General features: G+C 42.4%; 1 protein-coding gene across 1 annotated transcript; it reads left to right on the forward strand.

Annotated features, from left to right (window-relative positions):
* The first annotated feature begins 1,252 nt into the window (after positions 1-1,252).
* On the forward strand, positions 1,253-18,003 carry LOC132422965 (interferon-gamma-inducible GTPase 10-like). The gene is made up of 2 exons (XM_060008175.1): positions 1,253-1,420; positions 16,473-18,003. The coding sequence occupies exon 2, from the start codon at positions 16,493-16,495 to the stop codon at positions 17,705-17,707; it is 1,215 nt and encodes a 404-aa protein (XP_059864158.1). The 5' UTR covers positions 1,253-1,420; positions 16,473-16,492; the 3' UTR covers positions 17,708-18,003.
* Positions 18,004-25,912: the final 7,909 nt, after the last annotated feature.

The following is a 25,912-nucleotide window of genomic DNA, read 5'->3' on the forward strand; positions in this document are numbered from 1 at the left end:
ATTTAAAAACTCAGCAATGGGCTTCCCTGGTGGCGCAGTGGTTGAGAGTCCACCTGCCGATGCAGGGGACACGGGTTCGTGTCCCGGTCCGGGAAGATCCCACATGCCGCGGAGCGGCTAGGCCTGTGAGCCATGGGCACTGAGCCTGTGTGTCTGGATCCTGTACTCCGCAGCGGGAGAAGCCACAACAGTGAGAGGCCCGCATACTGCAAAAAAATAAAAATAAAAACTCGGCACTATGCTACTAATATTTATTTATCTATTATATCTATGACCCATTCTTTACGATGCTGTAGAGGTCAATTTATTTATCCCTTCTCTGTCATTGGTTATCCTCTCCTTTTTCACAGTTATGAAGACTGCTGTTAGGAACACACTTCTACATATCTTCTGGACATTTGTGCATAGTGACTCTTAGGTACCATCTTAGGAGTGGAAATGCTTGTTCTCAAGGTACATGAATGTATGGTTTTTTTTTGTTCTGTGGGTCAGTTCATTCATCCCTGTGCCAGCACTCAAGTACAGCATTAAAGTATACTTTATTTTTACAATGTATAAAATATACATGAAAAATACCATATATGGTACTGCAAACCCTCCCATTTCTTCTTCTAAAGAAAATTTGGTATTTTCTCCTTAATCTTCCATGTAAATTTAGGACTCCAGACTCCTCCCTCCTCTCTGTGCCCAGCTCCTTGCGGTTTTGCCTTGTGTCCCCAGAGGCCCTTCTGATAGTTTGATTCGCTCATCAGATGTGACCCCATGACCCACCAGAGTGATCCAGGCCCCGGGTTGACAATGTGGCAGTCAGGTATAGGTCTCCTAACGATGAAAGAACAAAAAAGACAGAGAAAAGTTAGAGAAATGCTTCTCCCTCATTCACTGGAAGCTTTGAAAAGTTGCTCACAGCCTTCCTTCTTCCCTGTCCTCTGTGCTCCCCTGGGTGTCTTGGCTAGGTGACCTCCCAGGGGTCCTAAGAGACCTGCCTTTCCTGACCCCTAGTACCTCTCTGCCCTCTCCTTACTCACTGAGCCTCTGGAAGTCACACTCTTGTATTTTCTTTACTGGAAAATGTGGTGCTATAGAGAAAGACATAAACACGATTTCCCTGGTTTCATTTTCATTTCTGGAAATGTTAGTTTCAACTATCAATTTTCCTCCTAAGGGAGGGGCTCAAGTCAGAGGCTATTGTACTCCCTTGCTGCCTCCCATCCTGGGCCTCATTTCCCAGGCAGGACCGAAGTTTGCCAGTCCTTGCTCTCTACTGTGTCTGCCTTTATCTGGGCGAGGACAGTTCTCTGGATTGTTCCTGTGCTGGGGGCTGCGGGGAGCACTTCAGCAGACTCTGCATTTTCTACTGTTTTAGTGGAAACATTCGGGTCGGCGCTCTGACCAGAAATGTCTTTTCTCTCTTGAACTGGTGAGTGAGCAAACTCTTAGCACTTGCAGGGACGGGATGCTTGTTTTTTGTTTGGGGACCTGAGGGGCAGGGCTGGCGGCTGGTGGAGAGCTGTGGTTTGGTGCAGAAGGCCTGGTCATCCTTTTCAGGTGGTTAAGGGAGTGAGGGAGGGCCGAGAACTGCCCAGGGCTAGGGCAATAGTGGTGAGAATGGGAGGAGTGACTGGATTCTGGATAAATTTGGTCAGGTTGCAAGATTGGGGGTGTGAAGTGTGAGAGAAAGAAGATTATGTGGACAGCCCCATGTGCAAATGAGGGGTGGCATTGATATTACCTGAAAGGGATAAGACAAGGGAAGAGAGGGATGGGGGCTTGAGACAGGTTTGGTCTTGTTCAGTTACTAAAGATCATCCTAGACATACAAGCGGGAGACGTTGTATAAACAATAGGATATTTAGGTCTGAGGTCAGGACAGATGCCTGGGGTAGAGATATAAATTTGGGAGTTGCCAGCACATAGATGGTGCCGGACAACATGGGACAGGTTAAGATAATCTAAAGGGCGCATGTATGTGGAGCAGGGTGAGGACTGAGCCTGTTGTAGGGGAGGAAATAATTTTCCTCTACCCTTGTAGGTTCTTACGGCTGGTTTCAGAATTAAAATGACATGAGGCAGATTAATGGAAGAAAAACACAAATTTAACTTTGAATGTGCAGGGGTTCCATACTGTGAGGCACACCTGCGTTCAGGCAATTGAGGCTTATATGCTATTCAGATTTCAGGAGCAGGGGTAGGAGTCTGGGACTTCGAAGAGGGAAGTCAATTTACAGGACGATGGAAAAATAAATGTTCGGTAAACAATTGTTTGACATGCCTTGCAGAAACAATGGGAAACAGAGAGGACTTTGATCAAACAGGCCTTGCGAAGTTTCCCCAAGTCTACCACACTAGCTCATAGTCTTAGTAGAAATCTCTGGTGATAGCTCTTCTTCCTGAAATAGGCCCTTTATCTAAGTTCTTTTAGGCAGTTAAGGAGAAGATAAAAGCTCTTTCTTAAAGATAATCATCCTAAAATAATCCTATGCCAAAGAGATACATTTTGGGACAGGAAATTTTGCTCCCCTATGCTGTGGGCACCCCAATTTCAGATCACACTGTGTCGGGGGGACGTGCACACAAAGCAGGGAGTGGTCGGCCACACCCACTTCCTGCTTTAGTTTAACAAAATGGTGTTGGGGAGGAGAAAATTTTCCTCTACCCTTCTGGGTTTTTGTGGCTGGTCTAAGAATTAAATTGACATGAGGCAGATTAACGGGAGAAAAAACCAAATTTAATTACTATACCTATGAAAGAGGGCTCCAGAAGATTATGGGGTGCAGAGGCAGTCAGGCAATCAAGGCTATATATTCATTCTGAGCAAAGGAGTTGGGGCTAAGGGCGTAGGGCTTCAAAGGTGAGGAAGATAAGGCACAGGGTAATGGGAAGAGGAAATGTTTGGTAAACAAGTATGTGACCGCCATGTAAAGGCAATGAGACACAGACAGGAACGTGAACATATAGACCTTGGTAAATTTCCCAGTCTACATGTCTAGCTCATATTCTTTTTAGTGACCTCTGGTGACAGCTCCCTTCTTGGAACAAGCCCCCCCGTCTAAATGCTTTTAAGCAGTTAAGGGGAAGGTAAAAAGGACAACTTCCTGAGTCTTCTGTTTCTTAAAAATAACCAACCTAAAATCATCCTCATATTAGAGAAGCATTTTGTGGTGGCAATTACATCCCCTACGCTGGTCATTCATCTGATTTTTCTTTCACCTTTGAAAGAGAATGTCTTCTCATTGCTCTAGTACCCTTCGTTTTTATGACTTAAAGGTCATATTTCAAATACATTCAAAATACCCTCTCTCCAGGCTGAGGTCCTTGATGCTACGTGTAACATCAGAATGGGACTCATTCTTTCTTTCTCCCTATTGGCTCATACATGGCAATAATTGCTGCTCCATTTCAAGGTGAACCACCACATAGATATTTCAAATCAGGTGGCCACAAACTAGTTAGACCACTGTCAAAGCTCTCACCTGAATAGCAGGTACGAAAGGGTTGGGGTGAGGGAATTTGTGAAGGGATATTTTGAGGGCGATGTTAGGGTGTGGGATCCCCAGGGCAAAGATGGAGGGTGATGCCTGCTCCTCACTTCAAACTCAGAATGAGGGTTTTAGCAGGAGCTTTGGGAGAACAGCTAGAGGACAGCGAACTGGGTCTTTCCCAAGCCTGAGATATCTAAACGTGAAAGTCAGGTTAGCAAGATGTGGCAGGCAAGCCCAAGAAGGAGCTGGGCAGAGAGTATGTTGGGTGAAGGGGGTGATGTGTGGTCCATACATCTGATCCAGGCCACGTGCAAGAGAGAGCTTGTGTGGGGTCACCTCAGGGCATTTCTCAGAGGGCCACCTGCAGGAGGGACAAGTCTGGGGTGTGGAGTTGATGAGAGAAGTGTGGGATGTGCATGCAAACCTAGGAGTCATCAGTGACTATGTGGTCTTGTATCGTTGGGGCTGGAGGAGATGCGGGGGACCTGAGTAGACGGAACAAGGAGGTTCCCTAAGGCTACACATCTCACCTCTCTTTAGGGTTCCCAAGGGAAGACAGTGTTTGTAAAGGTCTTCACCCCTGGACTGGGTGGTTTCACTTCTAGGGCAATGATAGGAGTGCCCATTTTCAAATTATCTTGCCTTTTGTGACTCTAAAACCCACCTTAAAAATCTCTCTCCTCTTTCCCCTGGTTTACTTCTCTTCCCATCACAGACTACCGCAGTCTTTTCAGTTTGATATGGGCCAGGATATTCATTTGAACATATTTATTAATGTATATTAATGTATGTATGTACCCATGAAAGCTATATAGTAATGCTTTATGTTTATCCCTTTAATCGTCCACAAAAAGTATTGAGCTTAAAGTCTGTTTTATAATAAAAATACCCATTTGGTCTTTGTCCACAATTCCTGGAAGGAGCTCCTAAAAATGTCAAAATTTCCTCAGTGATAGGAATGTCTTTTGTAAGATAATGAGATTATTGGGGCAGGGAGCCTACAGAGCATCAGGATGGGGGCTGGTGGCCAGAAAGATCGAGCCAGAATTAAAGGGTGGGCAGTTTCAGTTCCTTCCTACCCTTCCTCCCTCCAAACTTCAGGGAGTGGAGGAGGGCTGGAGATTGAGTTCAATCATCAGTGGTCAATGATTTTTTCAACCGTGCCTATGTAACAAAACATTAAAACCCCTAAAAAGGTCAGTTTCTTACTTCCTAAACTCAATATTATTGGGGGCATCTCTCTATGTTGATGTGCATAGATCTACTTTATATTTTCTGACACAGCAGTCAGTCAAATGTATATCCCATTATTTATTAATTATAAAAAGGACACAGTATTACGTAGGGTACAGACAACGCTGTTGTAAAAGAGGGACTCAAACACGGAGACAGAGAACCAGGGAAGGCTTTCTTTCCCTCTGAGGGCAGTGCAGAGGTTAGCAGACTGCACAGCCGGGTGCTGGTTTCGTCTTGGTCTGGTAGAGCTCAGGCCCTTCCCATCTCCACAATCCACCATCTCCTTGCCCTTGTCCCCATCTGTGTGTTTGTCTCTAGGGGAGCAATCTAATCTTCTCTGATTATCACATCAAGCTTGGCCCACATTTCACTTGGTTCTCTCACTCCTCTGTCTCTCCCCTGGAAAGCAATCTCTATGAAATCAATGATTTCCATTCCTGAAGCTCCAGGGCTGGGACAGTGCCTGGCACAGAGCAGACACTCAATAAGAATTTGATTAGAGAATAAAGGAAAGAATAAAGAATGATTGTGCTTAGAGAATAAAGGGAGGATTTGCTTCTAGAATAAAGAAGTAAAGGAAGGAATTATTTGACAGTTCACGTGCTGTTTTCATTTCCCCTGTGATTGCTTTGGGCTATTGAGACCCCTTCTGTAAGGAAGTGATAGTTTCTGAAGATATGAACTCAATATTACTGGTACTATATTTTCACAAGTCCCAAAGCCTTCACATCAGAGGGGAGGCTAGGCTAGGTTTTAGGCAGTGGAGTAAGATGGGATACAATTATCCTTAAGCACAGTTACTCTCTGCTTAAACAACTAAGTTGAGGCCACACAGAGTCTCAAGTTAATACCTGCGGTTTGCGGTCATTTTGAATGTGAGCCACGGATACAGGACTTTTCAGTAAGCTCAGAGCCGTTCACAGCACTAATGCCACCTTTGCCACCACTTAAGAGCTAAGCATCCATTCAATTTCTCTTGAAATAGTAGGAATGGTCCCCATCTAAGAGTTTGGTTATAAGATAGCATGGGGATACATCCACTTAAAGTAAATTTTACAACAAGCAGACAGAAATTGACATGTGGAGAAATCCCTAATTTCACAGGACTGCTCCATGATTGCTTCTAGGTGAAGGTCTGGGCAATTGTCCACTCCTTCCCAACCGCTCCTAATGCTGGCTTTACATTCTCCCTCTGCCACCAGTCTTATGAGTGAGTCCAGGATTAAAGATGCATTTTGCATAGGAACCAAGTATACTCAACACACATGCACAGACACAGGCACATACCTGAAAAAGAGATCTTACCACAGAATTTGCCATCTCTTCACTTTATTCAATTCCAGTGGGTAACTTTAAAAAAAAAAAAAACTCTTATTATAACCCACACAATAGATTTCACAACTTCAGACAAGCAGAATGAAAACCACTCATTAGTGGATTTCCCGTGCTGGTTTCTATATAGCTCCCAACATGCCCAATTATCCCAAGCCCCAACCAAAGGGACCCATGGAGAAGTGTGGCCCACCTTGCATCAGATGTGGAATCTGAGGTATCGAGGACTTCTGTGAGCCCAGAATCCAATGTACCTCAAGCCCCAAGTTTGTTCCCCATTTGGTCGTTATCATGAAAGGCTGACAGAAAATCAACATGCTCGTTTATTCCAGGAAAGTATGCTAAGCCTCAACATCATCAAAGGGCCTGGTACTGAACAAGACACATCTGGGGAGATGGTGTTTGAAAAGCTCCCACCTCACTGACATCATCTGTAAAGGGAAGAGTTGGAACCCTGCAGTAGAGATAGTTTCTCCAATGCTAATACACAATTAAACTGAGGGGGACTGAAATGTCCCATTAGACATCTCATCCTTGAAAGCCCACCTAAGGTCCCTATTCCATGGGAGGTCCACCCTGGGGAACTAGTGGACTCACAATTCCAGATGCCCCAGAAATGGCCAGTGGCTCCTTTTCCAGCTTAGACTCTAAGAGCGTATGAGTGGCACGTCCTGCCCTCCTTCTACACATGTGGTCTCCATCAGAAGACCCCGAATGCCAGGAACGTGGAGATGAGAGGCACACTGCCTCCACACTGGAGGGCTGGATTGGTTTGAAGCAGCAAAGTATTTGTGTGCTGATGTGGTCCCTGAAGAATGTCAGAGAGGGGTCCTGCTATGAAAACTCACTGAAATGAGTAAGCCTGATGCCAAGTTCTCCTGTCCTGGTGTGGGCTCCACCTTTCATGTCCTTACAGTAGCACAGTTATCAAACAAGTTCCATCTTAGGAGCCCTCTCCCTTACGCACTCCATGGAAGCAGAGGGTGACGGTGATCAGACAGATGTCAGTGGCCCTCCTGGCATGTCACCCCTCCCTGGGGAACAGTCCTCTCCCCAAACAGAGGCAATTCCTTCTGGGACCATCCAAGCTCAGGTTGCTCCAGAAGGAAGAAATGGAACTGTGGAGGGTTGGGGTTGTCCTAGGGAGAGCTGAGGGAAAGGAGGGAAGAGGAGCTGGCAAGGACAGTTGGTTGTCCTGCAGTTTTCTCCTTCAGCAGCCCTTCGGGGACACTGGAGCTCTCCGCTGGGTTGTTTCTAGATCCGAATGCTGGCAGGACCTCAGCTCTAGGGGGACTCAGGCAGCGGAAGTTTCAGTTCTATTCCTGGAAATGACTCTAGGTGTCCAGGAAAGGAGCGCCAGTTTCCTTTCTGCATTCCGTAGTGGAGGGGGCACTGGCCTGAGCGAGACTCTAAGGCGTCAATGTCAAGTCAGTGCACAGAGGCCAAGCACAGAGTTGGGGTGTCCTGGGTCCAGCCCTGCTGCTTCCCTCCAGAGCCACGTCCTCGGATTTGGTCCTCAGCTCCGTCCTATGTCCACGTTCAGCTTCACCGTCACTCAGACCCTGCCCCTTCCTGAGGCTCAAGACACTGTCTGCAGAGATGCTCCCTGGTGTTGCCCAGCTCACTCAGCACTTGGGTTCACTTGCTACCACCAGCTTTGCTCAGAGTGCATATTCTCCATCCACCACTGCCGACTCCAAGCTCTGACCCCTACCTGCTGTCAATGCACCTGCTGGGGGCCTGAGACCCAGCAATGCTCACCACTGGCCAGGTGACCCTGGGCATCGGCCTAACATCCTAGTGATTGTCATGTGCTCGCTCTCAGATCAGAAGGAAAAGCTCCCCAAGTCTTCTGTGGGCAGGAGAGGGGCCCCAGACAGAGGACTGTGTGAGTGTAACAGAGTTAGAAATTTTTCAAGGCTTACAGTGCTTCCAAGGTTTGGGCAGAGATTGCAAACGTCAATAATAAGATAGGAAATTCTTATGCATCTAAGAGATTGTGAATTCAGTTTAGCCACCATTGATTCCTTCTCTGGGTCAGAAGAAGACAGTTGAAAGGTTGAAGAAAGGGAGAGGCAAAGATCACTTTAGTGAACTTGTTGCAAGGGGTGTGGCCAACAGTGAGGGCTGGATGTTCTTTTCTGGGTAAGATGATATCAGGAGGTAAGAGGCTGGGGCTACCCACCTTGCCCAACTCTAAGGAGGAGGTAGCAGGCCTGCAGGTCTGGGCTGTGCCTGTCCCTGAGATCCCAATGGGGATGTCAGTGTGAGCCACCCATGGCCCCACCTACGTGAGAGACAGTCACCACACTAGGGGCTTCAGCAGGATTGAACCTGTCCCACCTGAGTGTGTCTTTCCTACTCTTTATTGTTCCCATCCTTGTCACAGGGTCAGTAGGAGGAAGAAAAAGGGAGAAGCTGACTCTTTTCCTGTCCCTGCTGCAGCTCTCTCACTTGGTGGAGGGACTGAGCCAGGGCAGGGGAGATTTCAACTCTGTAAGAGTCTGCAGATTGTTTATGAGACCAATTGGACTTTTTCTTACGTGAGTGGGACCAGGAGACAGGATATTTCCTGAGACATTCCTCCCCTCCTCCAACCAGGAAATGTGTGCTTTGCCTCTGCATTTCAGAGACCTTATTGAGGTCCAGGAATAACTTCCCTGTCCTGAAGGTGTGATGCCCTAAGGAGACCGAGATATTAGAGGCCTAGTCTTGTCAGTCATCCACAGAACAGGGCCGAATTGCAACTGAAAAGCTCAGTAAATATTTGCAAGGTAATGGAAGGACCACACCCATTTTCAACTTTAGCAACACTTTTATAGTTAAGCCACTTGCAGAGGATTTTTCTGGAGGAACTCAACCTGAACCCTGCTGGCCTACACCCCAGCCTGAGGGCTTTAGGCAAAGCATTTAAGGCCTGTCCTCCTTCCCTTTTCTCCTGTTCCCTGTTTTGCTTTGCTAGTATTCCCAGGCCTAGTCTGGTTTCAGATACAGGCCTGACACAGTCTCTTGTTCAGCTCTCCAGCCTGCCCAGTTCCTGGTGGTGAAGTGATGACCATGCAAACATCACATGGGTTGAGGGCCTGCCAGAAGATGGAGAAACATGAGAGGAGGTGGTCAACCAAGAAAGAGGCTGAATTTGGCTGCCTGCCTGGACCTTGGGAATGCCTTTGAGCCCAGGTTCAAACGATTTCAGGCATCTAATAGATTAGCCTGAAAGCAGAACCCAAACCTAGAAAAGGTTTTCAAAGTGTGGCCCTAAAGTGCAATCAGCAACCTTTATATGTCTCTTGTGGACTCTGCCCAGATCCTACTTTGGGTTCCTACTCCGTGCAGGGAGAAGCCACCTTGCCAGAGACTCACAGACCTCTGATGGGACCTGTTAGGAGTTTCTCCTGCAAAGGCAGAAGCCGTGCTTGAGTCCAAGAAACAATTCCATTTGGTAGGTACACAGTAGTGACCATGACATGCTGTGTCACCTCTTGTCCTGAGGAAGGTTCATGTGATCTCAGTGGACTTAGGGCTAGAAAGTCTGACTATGGACCATGAGGTGTGCATTGAGGGGTATCTGAGCAATGGCCGCTCCAGGTCAGAGCCTATGAAATGGGGCACCAGACTCAGAGTGACCCTCACAATCAGGACCAGCCCAGCCCTGGGGAACTCTGAGTGGTGTTTTTAATTAATACTGTGTCTTTTATTTTATTTTATTTATTTTTTGGCTACGTCGGGTCTTAGTTGTGGCACGTGGTATCTTCACTGAGGCATGCGAGATCTTTAACTGTGGTGCACAGTCTCTTCATTGTGGCGCGCGAACTTCTCTCTAGTTGTGGCGCGCAGGTTTTCTCTTTTCTATTTGTAGCGCACAGGCTCCAGGGTGCGTGGGCTCTGTAGTTGTGGCATGGGGATTCCAGAGCACATGGGCTCTGTAGTTTGTGGCATGCAGGCTCTTTAGTTGGGGTGCGCGAGCTCAGTAGTTGTGGCACGCAGGCTTAGTTGCCCCATGGCATGTGGTATCTTAGTTCCCTGACCAGGGATCGAAACTGTGTCGCCTGCATTGGAAGGTGGATTCTTTACCATTGGACCACCAGGGAAGTCCCAAAACTGAAGTTTGTTTTCGTTTTTTTTTTAATTTATTTTTGCTGTGTTGGGTCTTCGTTTCTGTGCGTGGGCTTTCTCTAGCTGTGGCAAGCGGGGGCCACTCTTCATTGCGGTGCACGGGCCTCTCACTATCGCGGCCTCTCTTGTTGAGGAGCACAGGCTCCAGATGCGCAGGCTCAGTAGTTGTGGCTCACGGGCCTAGTTGCTCCGTGGCATGTGGGATCCTCCCAGACCAGGGCTCGAACCCGTGTCCCCTGCGTTAGCAAGCAGATTCTCAACCACTGCGCCACCAGGGAAGCCCCTAAAACTGAAGTTTTTAATTGGGTGTCTGTATGTGTTCATCTGCATCTACAGCTAGCTGTCGAATTCATTTGTGATCTTTCATCTTTGCCTTGCAGTTCTTTCTGCCTGGAATGACAACCTCTCTTGTCCCCACCTCCTCCCTCAATGATTTCTCTGTCTTTCTTCCATCATAGCATTGATTCTCTCTATGTGTCAGACAGAGTATTTCTCTGATGCTCCCAAACTATGGAAGTAGGGAGAGATTCATGACTGACTGCAGAGAAAAGAATATATGCAGCACCAATTTGAAAGAACTGCGATATTTTTCTTTTTAAAGTCCTTTGTTTACTTATATAATATGATGATCACCTACACACTGAACAACCGTCCCAAGAAATAGAACATCTTCAATAACTATACTTACCTATGTGTTCCTATTTACTCCATACTCTGTCACCAGCCCTTGTTCAGCAACGTCATGAAGTATGTATTTACGATTCCTTTCTGTCATTTGTTGTGTGATCACTTACATATGCATGCCTAAGCCATATTTTTTTGTGTTTTCTTGAAGATTTATTTAAAGAGTATTCTTTTTTCCTACTATTTTTTTCTACCATTTCTACGAAATTCTATTTATTTTTAACTCAGTGTTGTGTTACTAAGATTTATTTACCTATGTATAACAATGGATCAGTGTTGTAGAGCTCAATTTATTTATCCATTCTCTGTCAATGGCTATCCTCTCCTTTCTCACAATAATGAAGACTGCCGTTAGGAACACATTTTACATGTCCCCTGTACATTTTTGCACAGTGACTCCTAGGTACCATGTTAGGAGTGGAAATGCTGGGTCCTAAGGTGCACGAATGTACAATTTAATAAAATTAATCCATATTTTTTTCGTAGTGATTGTATTGATTTTACATTCCCAGCAGCTATATTTCAGAGATTCTACTGATTCACATTCTCCCTAGTACTCAATATCGTCCAACTTTAAAATTTTTCCAATTGAATTGACGTACAATGTCATCTCACTGTGCACAGTTTTGCATTTGCCTCATTACTAAGGAGGATGCTAAACTTTCTGTGTGCTTATTGACCACACCTGTTTTTTTTGTTTTTTCTTTTCCTGAGAAAGATCTGTTCATTTCCCCCCATGCCCTGCACTTCCATACTGGTTTGTTTTGCTTCTTAGTGATCTCTGGCATTTTAAAAATACCTTCTTAGTATTGATTTTTAGTTTACGACATTTGTGCCAATATCTTCTCCACATGTCTGGAGAATTTTTACTGTCCTGAAGCATTTATTTTCATAAACAGAAACTTTTCATTTTAATGTACTCTAAGGCACCCCATTTGTCAATCTTATTTATACAGTTATCTTCTGGGTATCTTGTTTAAAAATTTTTTCTGTACCCTAAGATCTGCTATATTTTCTAATAGAGTTTTCTATTTGAAGTTTAGATCTTTACTCTTCCTCTAGAGTTGATTATCAAAAGTGATATAAGTAGGGAATCAGTAACATTCTCCAAATGCAAAACCAGTTTGTACAGCTCCATTTACTTGATAGAGCCTTCTTTTACTCACTGACATTCCATGTACTGGGTTGGCCAAAAAGTGCCTTCAGTTTTTAAGTAAAAATAAAAGACACACTTTTCATTTTCACCAAGAACCTTATTGAACAACATAGTCACCCTTTTGTTCCACTACCTTCTGCCATTTTCCAGGAAACTTCATAATTCCATCTGCCCAAAAGTTTGTCATCTTTTTGAGCAAAGAACCGCTCCAGGTGTCTTTTACAGTCTTTCAGGGAATTGAAAGTTTTTCCATTAAAAGAATTTTGTAAAGACCTAAATAATGGAAACCTGAAGGTGCAATGTCTGGTGAATACGGCAGATGAATCAGAACTCCCCAGCTGAGCTGTAACAGTTTTTGCCTGTTCATCAAAGAAACATGTGGTCTTGCATTATCCTGATGGAAGAGTATGCGTTTTCTGTTGACTAATTCTGGATGCTTTCGTCGAGTGCTGCTTTCAGTTGGTCTAACTGGGAGCAGTACTTGTTGGAATTAATCGTTTGGTTTTCCAAAAGAAGCTCATAATAGAGGACTCCCTTCCAATCCCACCATATACACAACATCACCTTCTTTGGATGAAGACCAGCCTTTGGTGCAGTTGGTTGTGGTTCCTTTCACTTGCCCCACGATCTCTTCCATTCCACATTATAGTACAGTATCCACTTTTCATCGCCCATCACAATTTATTTTAAAAAAGATACGTTTAAGTAGAGAATTACATGTGGAAATATGGTCAAGAAGGTTTGTTTTAGCATAAGTTATGTAAGGATCCTAAACATCAAAGCGCTTAACATAACCAAGCTGGTGCAAATGATTTTCAACACTTGATTTGGATATTTTGAGTATGTTGGCTATCTCCCACATGGTATAACATTGGTTGTTCTCACTTAATGTCTCAATTTGATCGCTATCAACTTCAACTGGTCTATCCAACCGTGGAGCATTGTCCAGCGAGGAATCTCCAGCACGAAACTTCGCAAACCACTTTTGACATGTTCAATCAGTCACAGCACCTTTTCCATACATTGTACAAATCTTTTTTGTTGCTGTTGTTGCGTTTCAGTTTCATTTTTACCCTTCTTGAAATAATAAAGGATAATATGCCAAAAATGTTGCTTTTTTCTTCCATCTTCAATATTAAAATGGCTACACAAAAATTCAATTTTGATGTTATTTTTTATTTTTATTTATTTTTTTGCGTTACGCGGGCCTCTCACTGTTGTGGCCTCTCCCGTTGCGGGGCACAGGCTCCGGATGCGCAGGCTCAGCGGCCATGGCTCACGGGCCCAGCCGCTCTGCGGCATGTGGGATCTTCCCGGACGGGGGAACGAACCTGCGTCCGCTGCATCGGCAGGCGGACTCTCAACCACTGCGCCACCAGGGAAGCCCTGATGTCATTTTTTAAATGCACACTGATATGACAGCTGTCACATACACTCTAGGAAAATTTTTTCAAATGAAGTTAAAGATAACTAAGTGCTGCTAGAGCCATTTTATGGAAAAAACCGAACGAACATTTTGGCCAACCCATATGTCTCCCTTTCAACATAATTCCACACATGCCTGAGTCCAAGACAGGGATTTTGGTATTGTGTTCTGTGGGTCAGTTGGTATATCCCTATGCCAGCCAGCACCCGAGTACAGCATTAAATATACTTTGTTTATTTTTATAATGTATAAAATATACATGAAAATATACCATACAGGGTATGGCAGGTCCTCCCATTTCCTCCTTGAAATGTGGGTTCTCAAATATCGATCAGATTTTCCAGAGGGAGAGGCTCAGGTTAGAAGGTATTGTACTTCCTGACACCTCCCCCTTCTGGGCCTCATTACTCAGGCAGCAGAGGTTTGCTAACGTTTGTTCTCTACAGTGAGCACAGGAGCACACTGTGTCTGCATTTCCTGGTGAGAACAGTTCTGGGGAATGGCCCTGCGCAGTCTCAGCATTTTCTGCTGTTTTAGTGGAATCATTTGGATCTGATCTCTGTCATAGGAAGTCTGTTTTCTCTCTGGAAAACATACTCTATACCTGCAGTGGCCAAGGCCAGCTTTGTGCTTGGAGGACTGAGGACAGGGCTGGCTGGTGGAGAGCTGGAATTCCATCCAGCAGTTCATGCCAACCTCTTTGAAGAACAGACAACCCCTGTGTCTGAAGATGCCTTTCCTTTCTTTCTTTTTTCTTTCTTTTTTCTCTTTCTTTCTTTCTTTCATTCTTTCTTTCTTTCTTTGAGAAAGTTGTAAGAAAATCTGGGGCAACAGAATGTTTACTGGTTTCTCCAGTAGTAAACTATGTAATGTTTAATGCACACTCAGGGTTTTCTGATTCTAGCCTTTCATTACCATAGAGATATTTAAATCTCTTTGAGTTTTGGTAATTAACAGCAATGCAAAATAATTCATTTCTTCGCCATTTCCTTACTCTGTGCAGGCTATAACCAGATACCACAGACTGGGTGCCTTATGAAGAGAAATCTATTTCTCATACTTCTGGAGGATGAAAGACCAAGATCAAGGCACATGTAGATTAGGTGTCTGATGAGAACACACTTCCTAGATGAATGTCTTTTCTGTTTAAGCTCATATGTCAGAAGGGTTAAACTAGCTATTTGGGGTCTCTTTTATGAGGGCACTAATCCATTCATGATGGCTCTGCCCTCATGACCTAGGCACATTTGAAGGGTCCATTTACTAATAAAATCACTTTGAGCATTACATTTTATCTATGGATTTATGGGGACACATTTAGTCCATACCCATATAGAAATACAATCTGTCCGTTGAGGTTCAATAGTCTTCCCACCTTCTTCTTAGAAGACAGCACTCTTGTCTCACTTTGACATTCATTTCAATATTCCTGAGCTATAAATGTGTCTCTTCTTTGGTATTCCCCTTTCAACTAGCATTAACATCTGCTTATTTCCTTCATTAGTGATCAGTTAAATTAAATCCTTAACATGTATTCATTTAATATTTTTTGATAGTAATGATTTTACTTTTTAAAAAAAATTGTCTTTGCACAATAGGTAGAATGGGGGTGGAGGGCGTTCAGCACACCCCTGTGGGCCTCTCACTGCCGTGGCCTCTCCCGTTGCAGAGCACAGGCTCCGGACGCGCAGGCTCAGCGGCCATGGCTCACGGGCCCAGCCGCTCCATGGCATGTGGGATCTTCCCGGACCGGGGCACGAACCCGTGTCCCCTGCATCGGCAGGCGGACTCCCAACCACTGCACCACCAGGGAAGCCCTAAATATTTTTTAAATCACAGTTTCTTGGTATAACTTTCCTCACTCATAGTGAATGATAGGAGGTGTCATCAATATCATATTAATAATTTCTTTAAATTGCCTTGGTTTAATCAGATGCCCATGTTTCAAAACTGTGCTGAATTGGATAGGGAAAATTAGAGCTCTTATTTACTTCCTCTGCAACTTCCTGTCACATGTTTTAACTTCCACCCAAACTGGTCCATAAAGTGAGGTAAATAGACATTAAGCTGCCATGGGGTAACTATTACCACAATGACTATGTTCTTGGTTGTCCATCTTATGGAACATACATCCTGGCAGGCAGGCCACCTGGTGGGCTTGTCTCTGTCTCCTGCCTCTCCCACAAGGCAAGTCCTCTCCTGATTTGCTGCAGGTTATTGGAAGTGAAGGTCTTTCTGGAAGTTGTCTGTGCTCACTAATGTGTTGGCCTAAGTGATTCTTCCTGCAGAATGGAAAGGTGCTGGGCTCTGTATTCAGGTTTCAGGAAAACACAGACAGTCTATATTAGTTTCCCATTGCTCTGTAACAAATTACTACAAACTTAGTGGCTTAAGACAATATACATTCATTCTTTTATAGTTTTGGAGGTGAGCAGTCAAAATGAATCTTAAGGGGCTCCAATTAAAGTGTCAGTAGGACCGGTTCCTTCTGGAGGCTCCAGGAGGTACTCCATTTTCTTGTCTTTTCCAGGCTCAAGACACTGCCTGGCATTCATTGGCTCATTGCCCTCCCTCCATCTTCACTACGACCTTTGTTCCTATTATCCCATCTTCTTTTCTGCATTTGGCCATGCCTCACTCTTATAGGGATGCCTGTGATTATATTTAACCCATGTGGACAAACCAAGATAATCTTTCCATCTGAAGATCATTAACTTAATCACATCTGCAAAGTGCTTCTCGCTATGTAAGTGACATATTCACAGGTTCTGGGGTTCAGGATGTAGACATCTTAGGGGCCATTATTCTGTCTCTACATTGTCCTGACTCCTGGAACATATAAATCATCAGCTTAGAAAACAGGTAGTCTTTTCTGTAGCAATGGAAACAAAAGTCATCAGGAAAAATAAATGAACTGTAGTAACATGAGTAAGCGTGAGAGATAGGACCGATCTGTTGAGACCACTGTGTTTCCTCAGCTGAACCTGCCTGTTCTGCTGCTTCATTCACCTTACCTCCTTATTCCTTTCCTTTTCCACAGATCATCCAGGGTTAACTGGCATGGATTGGTTCACCTCCTATTTCCTGTCAGGAAAGAATTTTGAGCAATTGGCCCAAAAATGTGTCCCACACTACTCCACCTTGATCAGCAATGGGGGGATCCTCTCTCAGGAAAGTGTTGAACGTATTCAAAGAGTCTTTCAGGAGGGGAAGCTAAAAGAGGTGGTTGAAGAGATTCAGGAAGCACTTCAGAACTCTGAGAACGCTCCCTTGGATGTGGCTGTGATCGGGCAATCTGGTTCTGGGAAGTCCAGTTTCATCAATGCCCTGCTAGGTCTTGGTCATGAAGAGGAGGGGTCTGCTCACGTTGGAGTTGTGCCAACCACCATGAAGAAAACCCCCTATCAACATCCGAAATATCCCAGTGTGACCTTCTGGGACCTGCCTGGAACTGGGACTCCCAATTCCCTTCCAGATCCTTATCTAGAAATTGTGGGAGATGATGACTATGACTTTTTCATCATTATTTCTTCCTCACGGTTCAGCTCAAATGATGCTCTCCTGGCCCAGAAAATCAAGGAGAAGGGGAAGAATTTCTACTTTGTTAGAACAATGGTGGATGTTGAATTACACAGTGAAGAGAAAAGCAAACCCATATCCTTCAAAAAGGAGAGAGTCCTTCAGCAGATCCGAGATGACTACCTGGCTATCTCCAACTTTCACCCGGATAACTTTGATTTCCCAAGACTGCAGGAGACATTGCTGCAGGATCTCCCTGCACATAAGCGCTACACCTTTGTGCTCCAGTTGTCCAATTTGTCTGATGCTTTCATTGAGGTGAAGAGAGTTATCCTCAAAGAGAAGATCTGGCTGAATGCCCTGAAATCAGCCGCTTTGGCCATCATCCCTTTCATGGCCTTCTTCAGTGGCTTTGACTTGCCTAAACAGGAGAAATGCTTGAACCTTTATCGAAGCTATTTTGGTTGGGATGAGCAGTCAGTCAAAGAGATTGCCCAGAAACTGGGCACATCTGTGCAAGAGATCAAGAGCTCCACAAAGTCCTTGGATTTCTGGCTATTTGTGAAGAATGACAGTATAGCAGCAAAGGCCATGAAATGCGCTGAATCCTTTTGCTCAGTGAATGGAGGACTCCGATCTTCTGTCTTTCAATTTTTGAAAGTGTATTTTTTACGTTTGAAATTCATCAATACGGTGGCTGATGATGTTAAAATGCTGTTGCATAAGACTTTAGAGAGCGGAAGTCTAAGAGAATGAGGCAGAGATGGGTAGAGTTGCCTAACCGAATAACAAAAGGGCCTCAGGTCTTGTGTTTTCTGGGTGGGAGCAGGATCCTCTTCTACCCACCACCAAGGCCAACACTACCCTAAAGTAAAAAGATTGTCTCACTGTTGGAAAAAGACAATTGCTCCACATTGATGTTACACTGCTAAGTAAAGGGGATTTGACCATAACCTCTTTTCTGTACTCTCTAAGCTATTTTGCTCTAATCATGACAGATATGCACCATATAACTTTCATTAATCTCCTGGTGTTATAAGGTATTTTTCATTTGCAAGTTTTACTCTGATAATAAACGTTTGGTAATAATTATGATAACTGTTATCTATTGGCTTTTTATGAATTATTATCCCCCGTCATCATTTCAATACCATCCTCATCAAAATAAGGGAAAATACACAACTATGGGAATATGGCCAAGTGAACAGTTGATGATGTGTATGGGGAACCACAGCAGGTAGAAGAAGACAGGATTAGAGAAATGGTTTAGAATGTAATATTTCTAGATACTGTTAGAGATTAAAGGGAGGGAAACCAAGGCAGCGTTTTTATCTCTAGGACTTTTTCAACACTGGATGGATTAAGAGACCAGTGAACAGGCCACGATGAAGGACAGGAGATTTGAGAGAGTGAAGTTGAATTAGGAAGGAAAGAAAAGATTAACTGAACTGGGATAAATGAGAGAATAGAGTGTTTTTTTCTCTCACCCAAAATTTTATATCAAACTTCTGAAACAGAAGCACACAACAACAGTACCTGTCTTGAGTTTCGGGGATTCTCACTTCTGCTGTAACTGTAATTGTACGTATGACTTTCTTCTCTTCTTCCCTATATCACTGGTATAGGGTGGATGCTGTATGGTCTAAGAGATGTACATGGCTGAGGCCTTCCCTTAGATCCCCACACTCCAGAGGCTCTCTCAGTGGGTGGAAGGCACTGAGATGTGAAGTAGGGCATGAGGGGCCCACAATCACCCTGCTCCTCTCTGTTCCCCCACTGCTCAGCAGAGGACTCCTGTAGAGCAGAAGCAGTCAGTGGGGGATGAAGCAGATCACTATGTGTGCTGCCTCATATTCAACAGATGTGTGAAATAATAAAAGGGAAGGAACTCTTGACTTTCTGTTATGGACAGATTGCATTAAAAAATTTTTGTTCGTCAGATGTGACCAACATGGGGACTCACACGACCTTCCCCTTCTCCAGAAATTATGACTCTCCACATTCCCCAGGCTTTTTCACTTCATTTCAGTGGCCTTTCATCAAGATAGCAAAGGACAAATCAAATGGGTCTGGTGTGGGTCCCAGTGGAAACACCCTTGCTACAAAATGAGAGTTATCAAATATTTACATCTGTGGGGTTTTTTTTTTTCAAATTTCCCTTATTCCCAAATAAGACAGGCAGGACTAATGAGTCTTGCTCTCTAGGAAGAAAGGACTCAGAGGAGGAAAATAGAGAATCTGTTCTGGTGCCTTGTTTTCATCATCCAGAGTGAACAGGAGGGTTCATGTACCTAGGAGAATATTCAGGAAGTGCCTGAATGCTTCCCATCGCAGGGAAAAGAGTGGGGAAATGGGAGGAGGCTGTGAAGAAGAAGAGAGGTCTCAGAGTCTGGTAGGAGGGGACAGAACTGTGCAGTGTCTCTAAACTGAGACTTTTGAGTCTAGGACATCAATATGTGTGAGCATCAGGTTCTTATAAGGGCAGTTTCTGAAGTCCAGCCAGACTCTGTCAGCAGAAGCTTCAGAAGTTCCTGTGGGTGGTGCTGTAATGGTTCACCACCACGTTAGGCATTGGGTGAGCATCTCTCATTCAGCAGCCTGCAGCCCATAACCTGAAACACCACCTCACTGTGCCATCCACTTCCTTGGTCCACCATGTGTCTTACCTTGTGAGCACAAAACTCCTTTTCATGACCACTAGAGGGTTGGTGTTACTGAGCAAGGGAAGCCCCTCTTTTCCCCTCATCCCTGCCTCTCAGGGCTACTGGTTGAAGGCACCTTCCTGTCTTCTAACCACTGGATTAGTGGTAAAACAGTTCCTATCCTGTCTTCTGTCCCAAATCAGTGTCTAGTAGATACAAATTGGTTCTCTGCACTGGGACACTTTTGAAAAGCATGCTGTGAATGGTATGGTTTCCTGGATACCTGACACTTGAGCAGAGACAAAAAATATGCATATATGTTGGGAGAGTGCCCCCAGTAAAGGGAATAGCAAATGTAAGTTTGTGAAAATGGGAAGTACTTGCCATGTCCACTGAGTAGGTAGTAAGCCCCAGTGGTGGAGTAGCGACCAATGGGAGAGTGGTAGGATATGAAGGCTTAGGAGTAATCAGGTAACAGGAATGTAGGATGATGGTGGGCATGGTCTTTTCTTCAGAATTTATTCTAAGTATGATAGAAACATTGAAGGTGTTAGGCATGACTTAATTTAGGCTTGGCAAATAGATTACAGTGGAGGCTGAAAGGATAGGTCTAAAGCACCTAAAGGTGACTATTCATTCCTTCTTGTTAGAGATGATGGTGGCTTGGACAACAGTGAGAGAGACAGAGTGTGTGAGAAGAAACTGGGTTCAGGATGTATTTTGAAGATAGACCTGCCAGGTTTGCTGACTAACTAGATGAGGATGTTAGAGGGAAACTATAAGAATCACCTGATGATTCCTTCTGAGCAACTAAGTAAGCGGGATGCCATTCAAAGAGATGGGGAAGTCTCTGGGACAGTAGACCTGGGGGTAGGGGTGGGGCTGGGGAATTAAGAGTCAAGATCTAAGAAAAGGACTGTTAGACTTGAGGTGTCTGTTGGAACTCTGAGTTGAAGTGCCATGTGGACAGGTGGAGGTTTGAGTCTGAGGGTCAGCAGAGATCATGGTTGTGCTGCTTCCTATCTGTCTAACCTTTGGCAAATCACTGAGAAGCACTTCCCTTTACCCTCAAAATGGGGATCAACTTACCCACTCAAGGACCTTTTGGGGAATACAAGTCCTGGGATGATTTAATATTTACATGAAAGGAGTATGGTGCAGTGAAAGTGCTCCATGGAGTGACAGAATTTATTAGGAGGTAAGCCACAGGTAAATTAACTTGGGGGAGAAAAATTTATCATTATAAACCTGTCTCCAGGGAACAAATGAGGAGGGGAATGCAGGCAAACTGGTAAGGTAATCACCATACTTCCCCCTGAATCTGGGGCTCCATTAGGTTCCCTCGACTTCTCCCTTTTATTGACTACTTTTTTTCCTGTCAATGAGTTAATTTGTTCATTTTTTCCCATATTGATATTCACTTGTTGCAGCAACATTTGTTGAAAAGGCATTCGTTTTTCCATTGAATGTTGTCTTAGCAACTTGTTAAAAAATTATGTGATTATTTTTGGGTTAACTTCTGTCCTCACTATTCTATTCCATTGTTCTGTAGGTCTATCCTTTCTTCAGTGCCTCAGTGTCCTGATTATGGAAATTTTCTAGCAAGTTTGGAATAGGATAAGTTTACAGTGTGAGCCTTCAAACTTTATTCTTTTTCAAATTGTTTAGTCTATTCTGTTCCTCTTGTCTTTCCTGTATAAATGTAGAATTAGCTTGTCAATATCTATGAAAAAAGCTTGCTGGGATTTTGATCGGGATTTTTTTCAATTAATAGATCAAACTGAGGAAAACTGACACCAGCACACTATTGAGGCCATCAATCCATGAACACAATATGTCTCTACGTGTATTTGAATCTTCCTTTATTTCTTTCATCTGTGTTGTGTAGTTTTCAGTGTGTATCTCCTGCATATATTTTGTTGTTTATATCTAAGTATTTTATTTATTTAGTGCTATTATAAATGATATTTTTTAAAAAAACAAACTTCAATTGTTCTTTGCTGGAATATAGGAGTACTTTTGTATTCTGATCTTGTATTTTGCGACATTTCCACTCACTTATTAGTTCTAGGAGTTTTTTTGTGCATTTGTTGGGATTTTTTAATGCAGAATATTACACCCTGTCAACAGAGACATTCCTATTTTTTACTTTTCAACAAGTATATCTTTATTTTTCTTGTCTTGTTGCACTAGCTAGGACTTCAATATTATGTATCATAGAGTGGTGAGAGAGGGTATTTTTGTCTCGTTCCTTACCTTAGGGAAAAACATTCAGTCTTTCATTATTAAGAATGATGCTAGTTGTGGTGGTGGGGGTTGTTTTTTTAATATAAATTGTTTTTATTAGGCTAAGAAAATTCTCTTCTTAGTTTCTGTAAGTTTTTATCATGAATAAATGGTAAATACTATTGAAAGATTTTTATACACCTATTGAGATGATAATATGGTTTTCTTATTTATTATGCTAATCTAGTGAAATTATGATTGATTTTTCCATTGTTCAAACAGGTTTGCTTTCCTGAAGTGAATCTCACTTGGTTGTGATGTATTATTCTTTCCATATATTGCTGTAATTGTTTATGTAACCTTGTATTCATTATTTTTGCAGATATATGCATATATATAGATAGATAGATAAATTACTTCTTGATGGTTTTCTGTTGTAATTGTGTTACTTTTCTTTGTCAGGCTTTGGTATTGGAGTGCACTGGCCTCATGAAATGAATTGGAAAGTCTGCCTTACTTTTCTGGAAGAGCTTTGTAAAATTAGAATGATTTCTTCCTTACATGTTTGGTAGGATTCACCAGTGAAGCAATCTGGGCCTGGCATTTTGTTTCTATTCTATGGTGAATTTTAATAATTTCAATTTCTTTAATAGATGCAGAATTCTTACATCCTCTATTTTTCTTGTGAGTTTTGGTAGTTTATGTCTCTCAAGAAATTAGTCCATTTCACCTAAGTTGTTGAATTTATGAGCGTACAGTTCTTAGTATTCTCTTATCACCCTTTTAATGTCCATGGGATCAGTATTGATGTCCCTTGTTTCATTCATTATTGGTAATTTTTGTCTTCTATCTTTGTTTTTGGCCAGTGTGAATAGAGGTTTATCAATTTTGTTCATCTTTCCGGAAGAAACAAGTAAAAGAGTTGAAAATGGTTGTGTCTGGGTGTTGAAATCTATTGTGAGGCAGGGAATACTCTATCTGATCATAAGTCTTTTATTTTTTTAAATTTTATTAATTTATTTTTTTGCGGTACGCGGGCTTCTCACTGTTGTGGCCTCTCCCGTTGCGGAGCACAGGCTCCGGACGCGCAGGCTCAGCGGCCATGGCTCACGGGCCCAGCCGCTCCGCGGCATGTGGGATCTTCCCAGACCGGGGCACGAACCCGCGTCCCCTACATCCGCAGGCGTACTGTCAACCACTGCGCCACCACGGAAGTCCCTGGTCATAAGTCTTTTAGAACCATTTGAATTTTAAAGTTACTCTTCTCTCTCTTATTCTTACATCCTTAGGTGTACAATGTATTGATCTGATATTTATTTTGCAGTGTTTGCCATAGTAGTGTTAATTAACACCTCATCACATCACACAATTATCATTTCTTCTAGCAGTAGAAAAATTAAGATCTAATCTCTCAGCAGTGTAATGTTTATAGCACAGCTCTGTGTTTATAATCACTGTACTGTGTATTATATCTCCAACTTATTTGTTTACTAGTTGTAAATATTATGTACCTTTAAACATCATATCTTCCATTCCTCAACCCCTGGTAACCACAATTTCACTTTCTGTTTTTTTGACTTTGGTGTTTTTAGAATTAAGATACATGATATATCATACAGTATTTGTCTTTCTCTGTCTCTTTTTCACTTACACTCGTGTCCTCAAGGTTCATCCATGTTGCTGCAAATAGTGGAATTTCCTTTTTCCTCATGGCTGAAGTGGATTCCACTGTACCTACATACCACATCTTCCTCATTCATCTGTTAATGAACACTTCTTCAGTTGTTTCAGTATGTTGGCTATTGTGAATAGTGAAGCAATAAACACAGGAGTGCATATATTTCTTCAATAACCTGTTTCATTTCTTTTAAATATATACCTGGAAGTATGATTGCCAGATTATATGGCAGTTCTGTTTTTCCTATTTTCAGGAACCTCTACTGTTTTCTATAGTTGGCAACACCAGTTTACATTCTCACTAATGATGCACGAGTGTTCCCTTTTCTCCACATCCTTGCCAACACTTATTTGTTGTCTCTTTGATAATAGCCATTCTGAAAGATGTAAGGTGATATCTCATTGTACTTTTGGCTTGCATTTCCTGATGATTAGTGATGTGGAGCATCTTTTTTTGGTGTCTATTGGCCGTTTGTATGTCTTCTTTGGAAAAATGTTTATTTAGGTCCTCTGCTCATTTTTAAATTCAGGTTTTTTTAATGTTGAGTTTTATGAGTTCTTTGTATATTTTTGATATTAACCCCTTATCATATATATAATTTGCAAATAACTTCTCCCATTCAGTAGACTGACTTTTTTGTTGATATTTCCTTCACTGTACAAAGCTTTTTAGTTTGATGCTGTCCTAAATGTTTATTCTACTTTTTTCCCCTTGCCTGAGGAGAGAGATGGAAAAAGAATATTGCTAAAAGTGATGTCAACCAGCTTACTATTTATGCTTTCTTCTAGGAGTTTTATGACTGCAGTTCTTATATTTATGTAATTAATTCATTTTAAGTTTATTTTTGTATACACTGTAAGAAAATGATCTAGTTTCATTCTTTTGCATGTAGCTCTCAAGTTTTCCCAACACCATTTTTGAAGAGGTTCTTTTATCCGTATTGTATATTCTTGCTTTCTTTGTCATAGATTAATTGACTGTAGGAGCATGGGTTTATTTCTGGGGCTCTGTACTCTGTTCCATTGATGTATGTGTCTGTTTCTGAGCCACTACCAGACTGCTTTGATTATTATTGCTTTGTAGTCTAGTTTGAAATTAAGGAGTGTAATACCTGCAGCTTGGTTCTTCTTTCTCAAGATTGCTTTGGGTATTCAGGGTCTTTTTTGTTTCCATACAAATTTTAGAATTATTTTTTCTAGTTCTGTGAAAAATGTCATTGGGTATTTGATAGGGATTGCATTGAATCTGTAGGTTGCTTTAGGTAGTATGGATGTTTTAACAATATTTATTCTTCCAATCCCTGATCATAACTTTCCATTTATTTGTGTTGTATTCAACTTTTTTCATCCAAGTTTTCTAGCTTTCAGAGGACATGTCTTTCACCTCCTTGGTTAGGTTTATTCCTAGGTATTTCATTTTTTTAATGAACATATAAATGGGTTTTCTTCATTTCTCTTTCTGATAGATTGTTGTTATTGTACAGAAATGCAACCTTTCTCTGTATGTTAATTTTGTATTCTTTAATTTTACTGAATTCATTTATTAGTTCTAATAGTTTTTTTCTGTAGAGTCTTTAGGGTTTATATATATATATAATCATGTTATCTGCCAATAGTGATAGTTTTGTTTCTTCCTTTTCAATTTGAATTCCTTCTATTTGCTTTTACCCTCTGATTGCTATGGCTGTGACATAGAATACTATTTTGAATAAAAGTGGTGAGAGTGGGCATTCTTGTCTTATTCCTGATTATAGAGGGAAAGCTTTCCTCTTTTCATTATTGAGTATTATGTCGGCTATGGGTTTGTCATATATGGCCTTTATTATGTTGAGGCTCCCTCTGTATTCACTTTGTGGCAAGTTTTTATTATAAATACATGTTGAATTTTCTCAAATGCTTTTTCTGCATCTATTGAGATTATTGTGATGATTTTTAACCTTTGTTTTGTTAATGTGGTATACCACATTGATTGATTTGTAGATATTGAACCATCCTTGCATCCCTGGAATTAATCCCGCTCGATCATTCTGTATTATCTTATAATATGGTTTTGTTTTGTTTGATAATATTTGTTGAGGATTTTTGCATTTGTGTTCATCAGGGATATTGGCCTGTGATATCTTTTTTTGTGGTGTTTCTGTCTGGTTTTGGTATCAGGGTGATGTTGACCCTGTAGAATGAGTTTGTAAGCATTCCTTCCTCTTTAATTTTTTGAAATGGTTTGAGAAGGACTGGTATTAGCTTTTCTTTAAATGCTTGGTAGAATACCCTTGTGAAGCTGTTCGGTCCTGGACATTTGTTTCTGGGAGTTTTTGGATCACTGATTTAATTTCATTACTAATAATTGGTCTATTCATGTTTTCATTTCTTTCCTGTTTCGGTCTTGGAAGATGGCATGTTTCTAAAAAGTTACCCT

The sequence above is a fragment of the Delphinus delphis genome, chromosome 3 (assembly GCF_949987515.2).
Source record: "Delphinus delphis chromosome 3, mDelDel1.2, whole genome shotgun sequence".
Lineage (NCBI taxonomy): Eukaryota > Metazoa > Chordata > Mammalia > Artiodactyla > Delphinidae > Delphinus > Delphinus delphis.

Bases quoted from the DNA above. Each gene is read 5' to 3' on its own strand.
- LOC132422965 (XM_060008175.1), top strand. From the start codon at position 16,493: ATGGATTGGTTCACCTCCTATTTCCTGTCAGGAAAGAATTTTGAGCAA.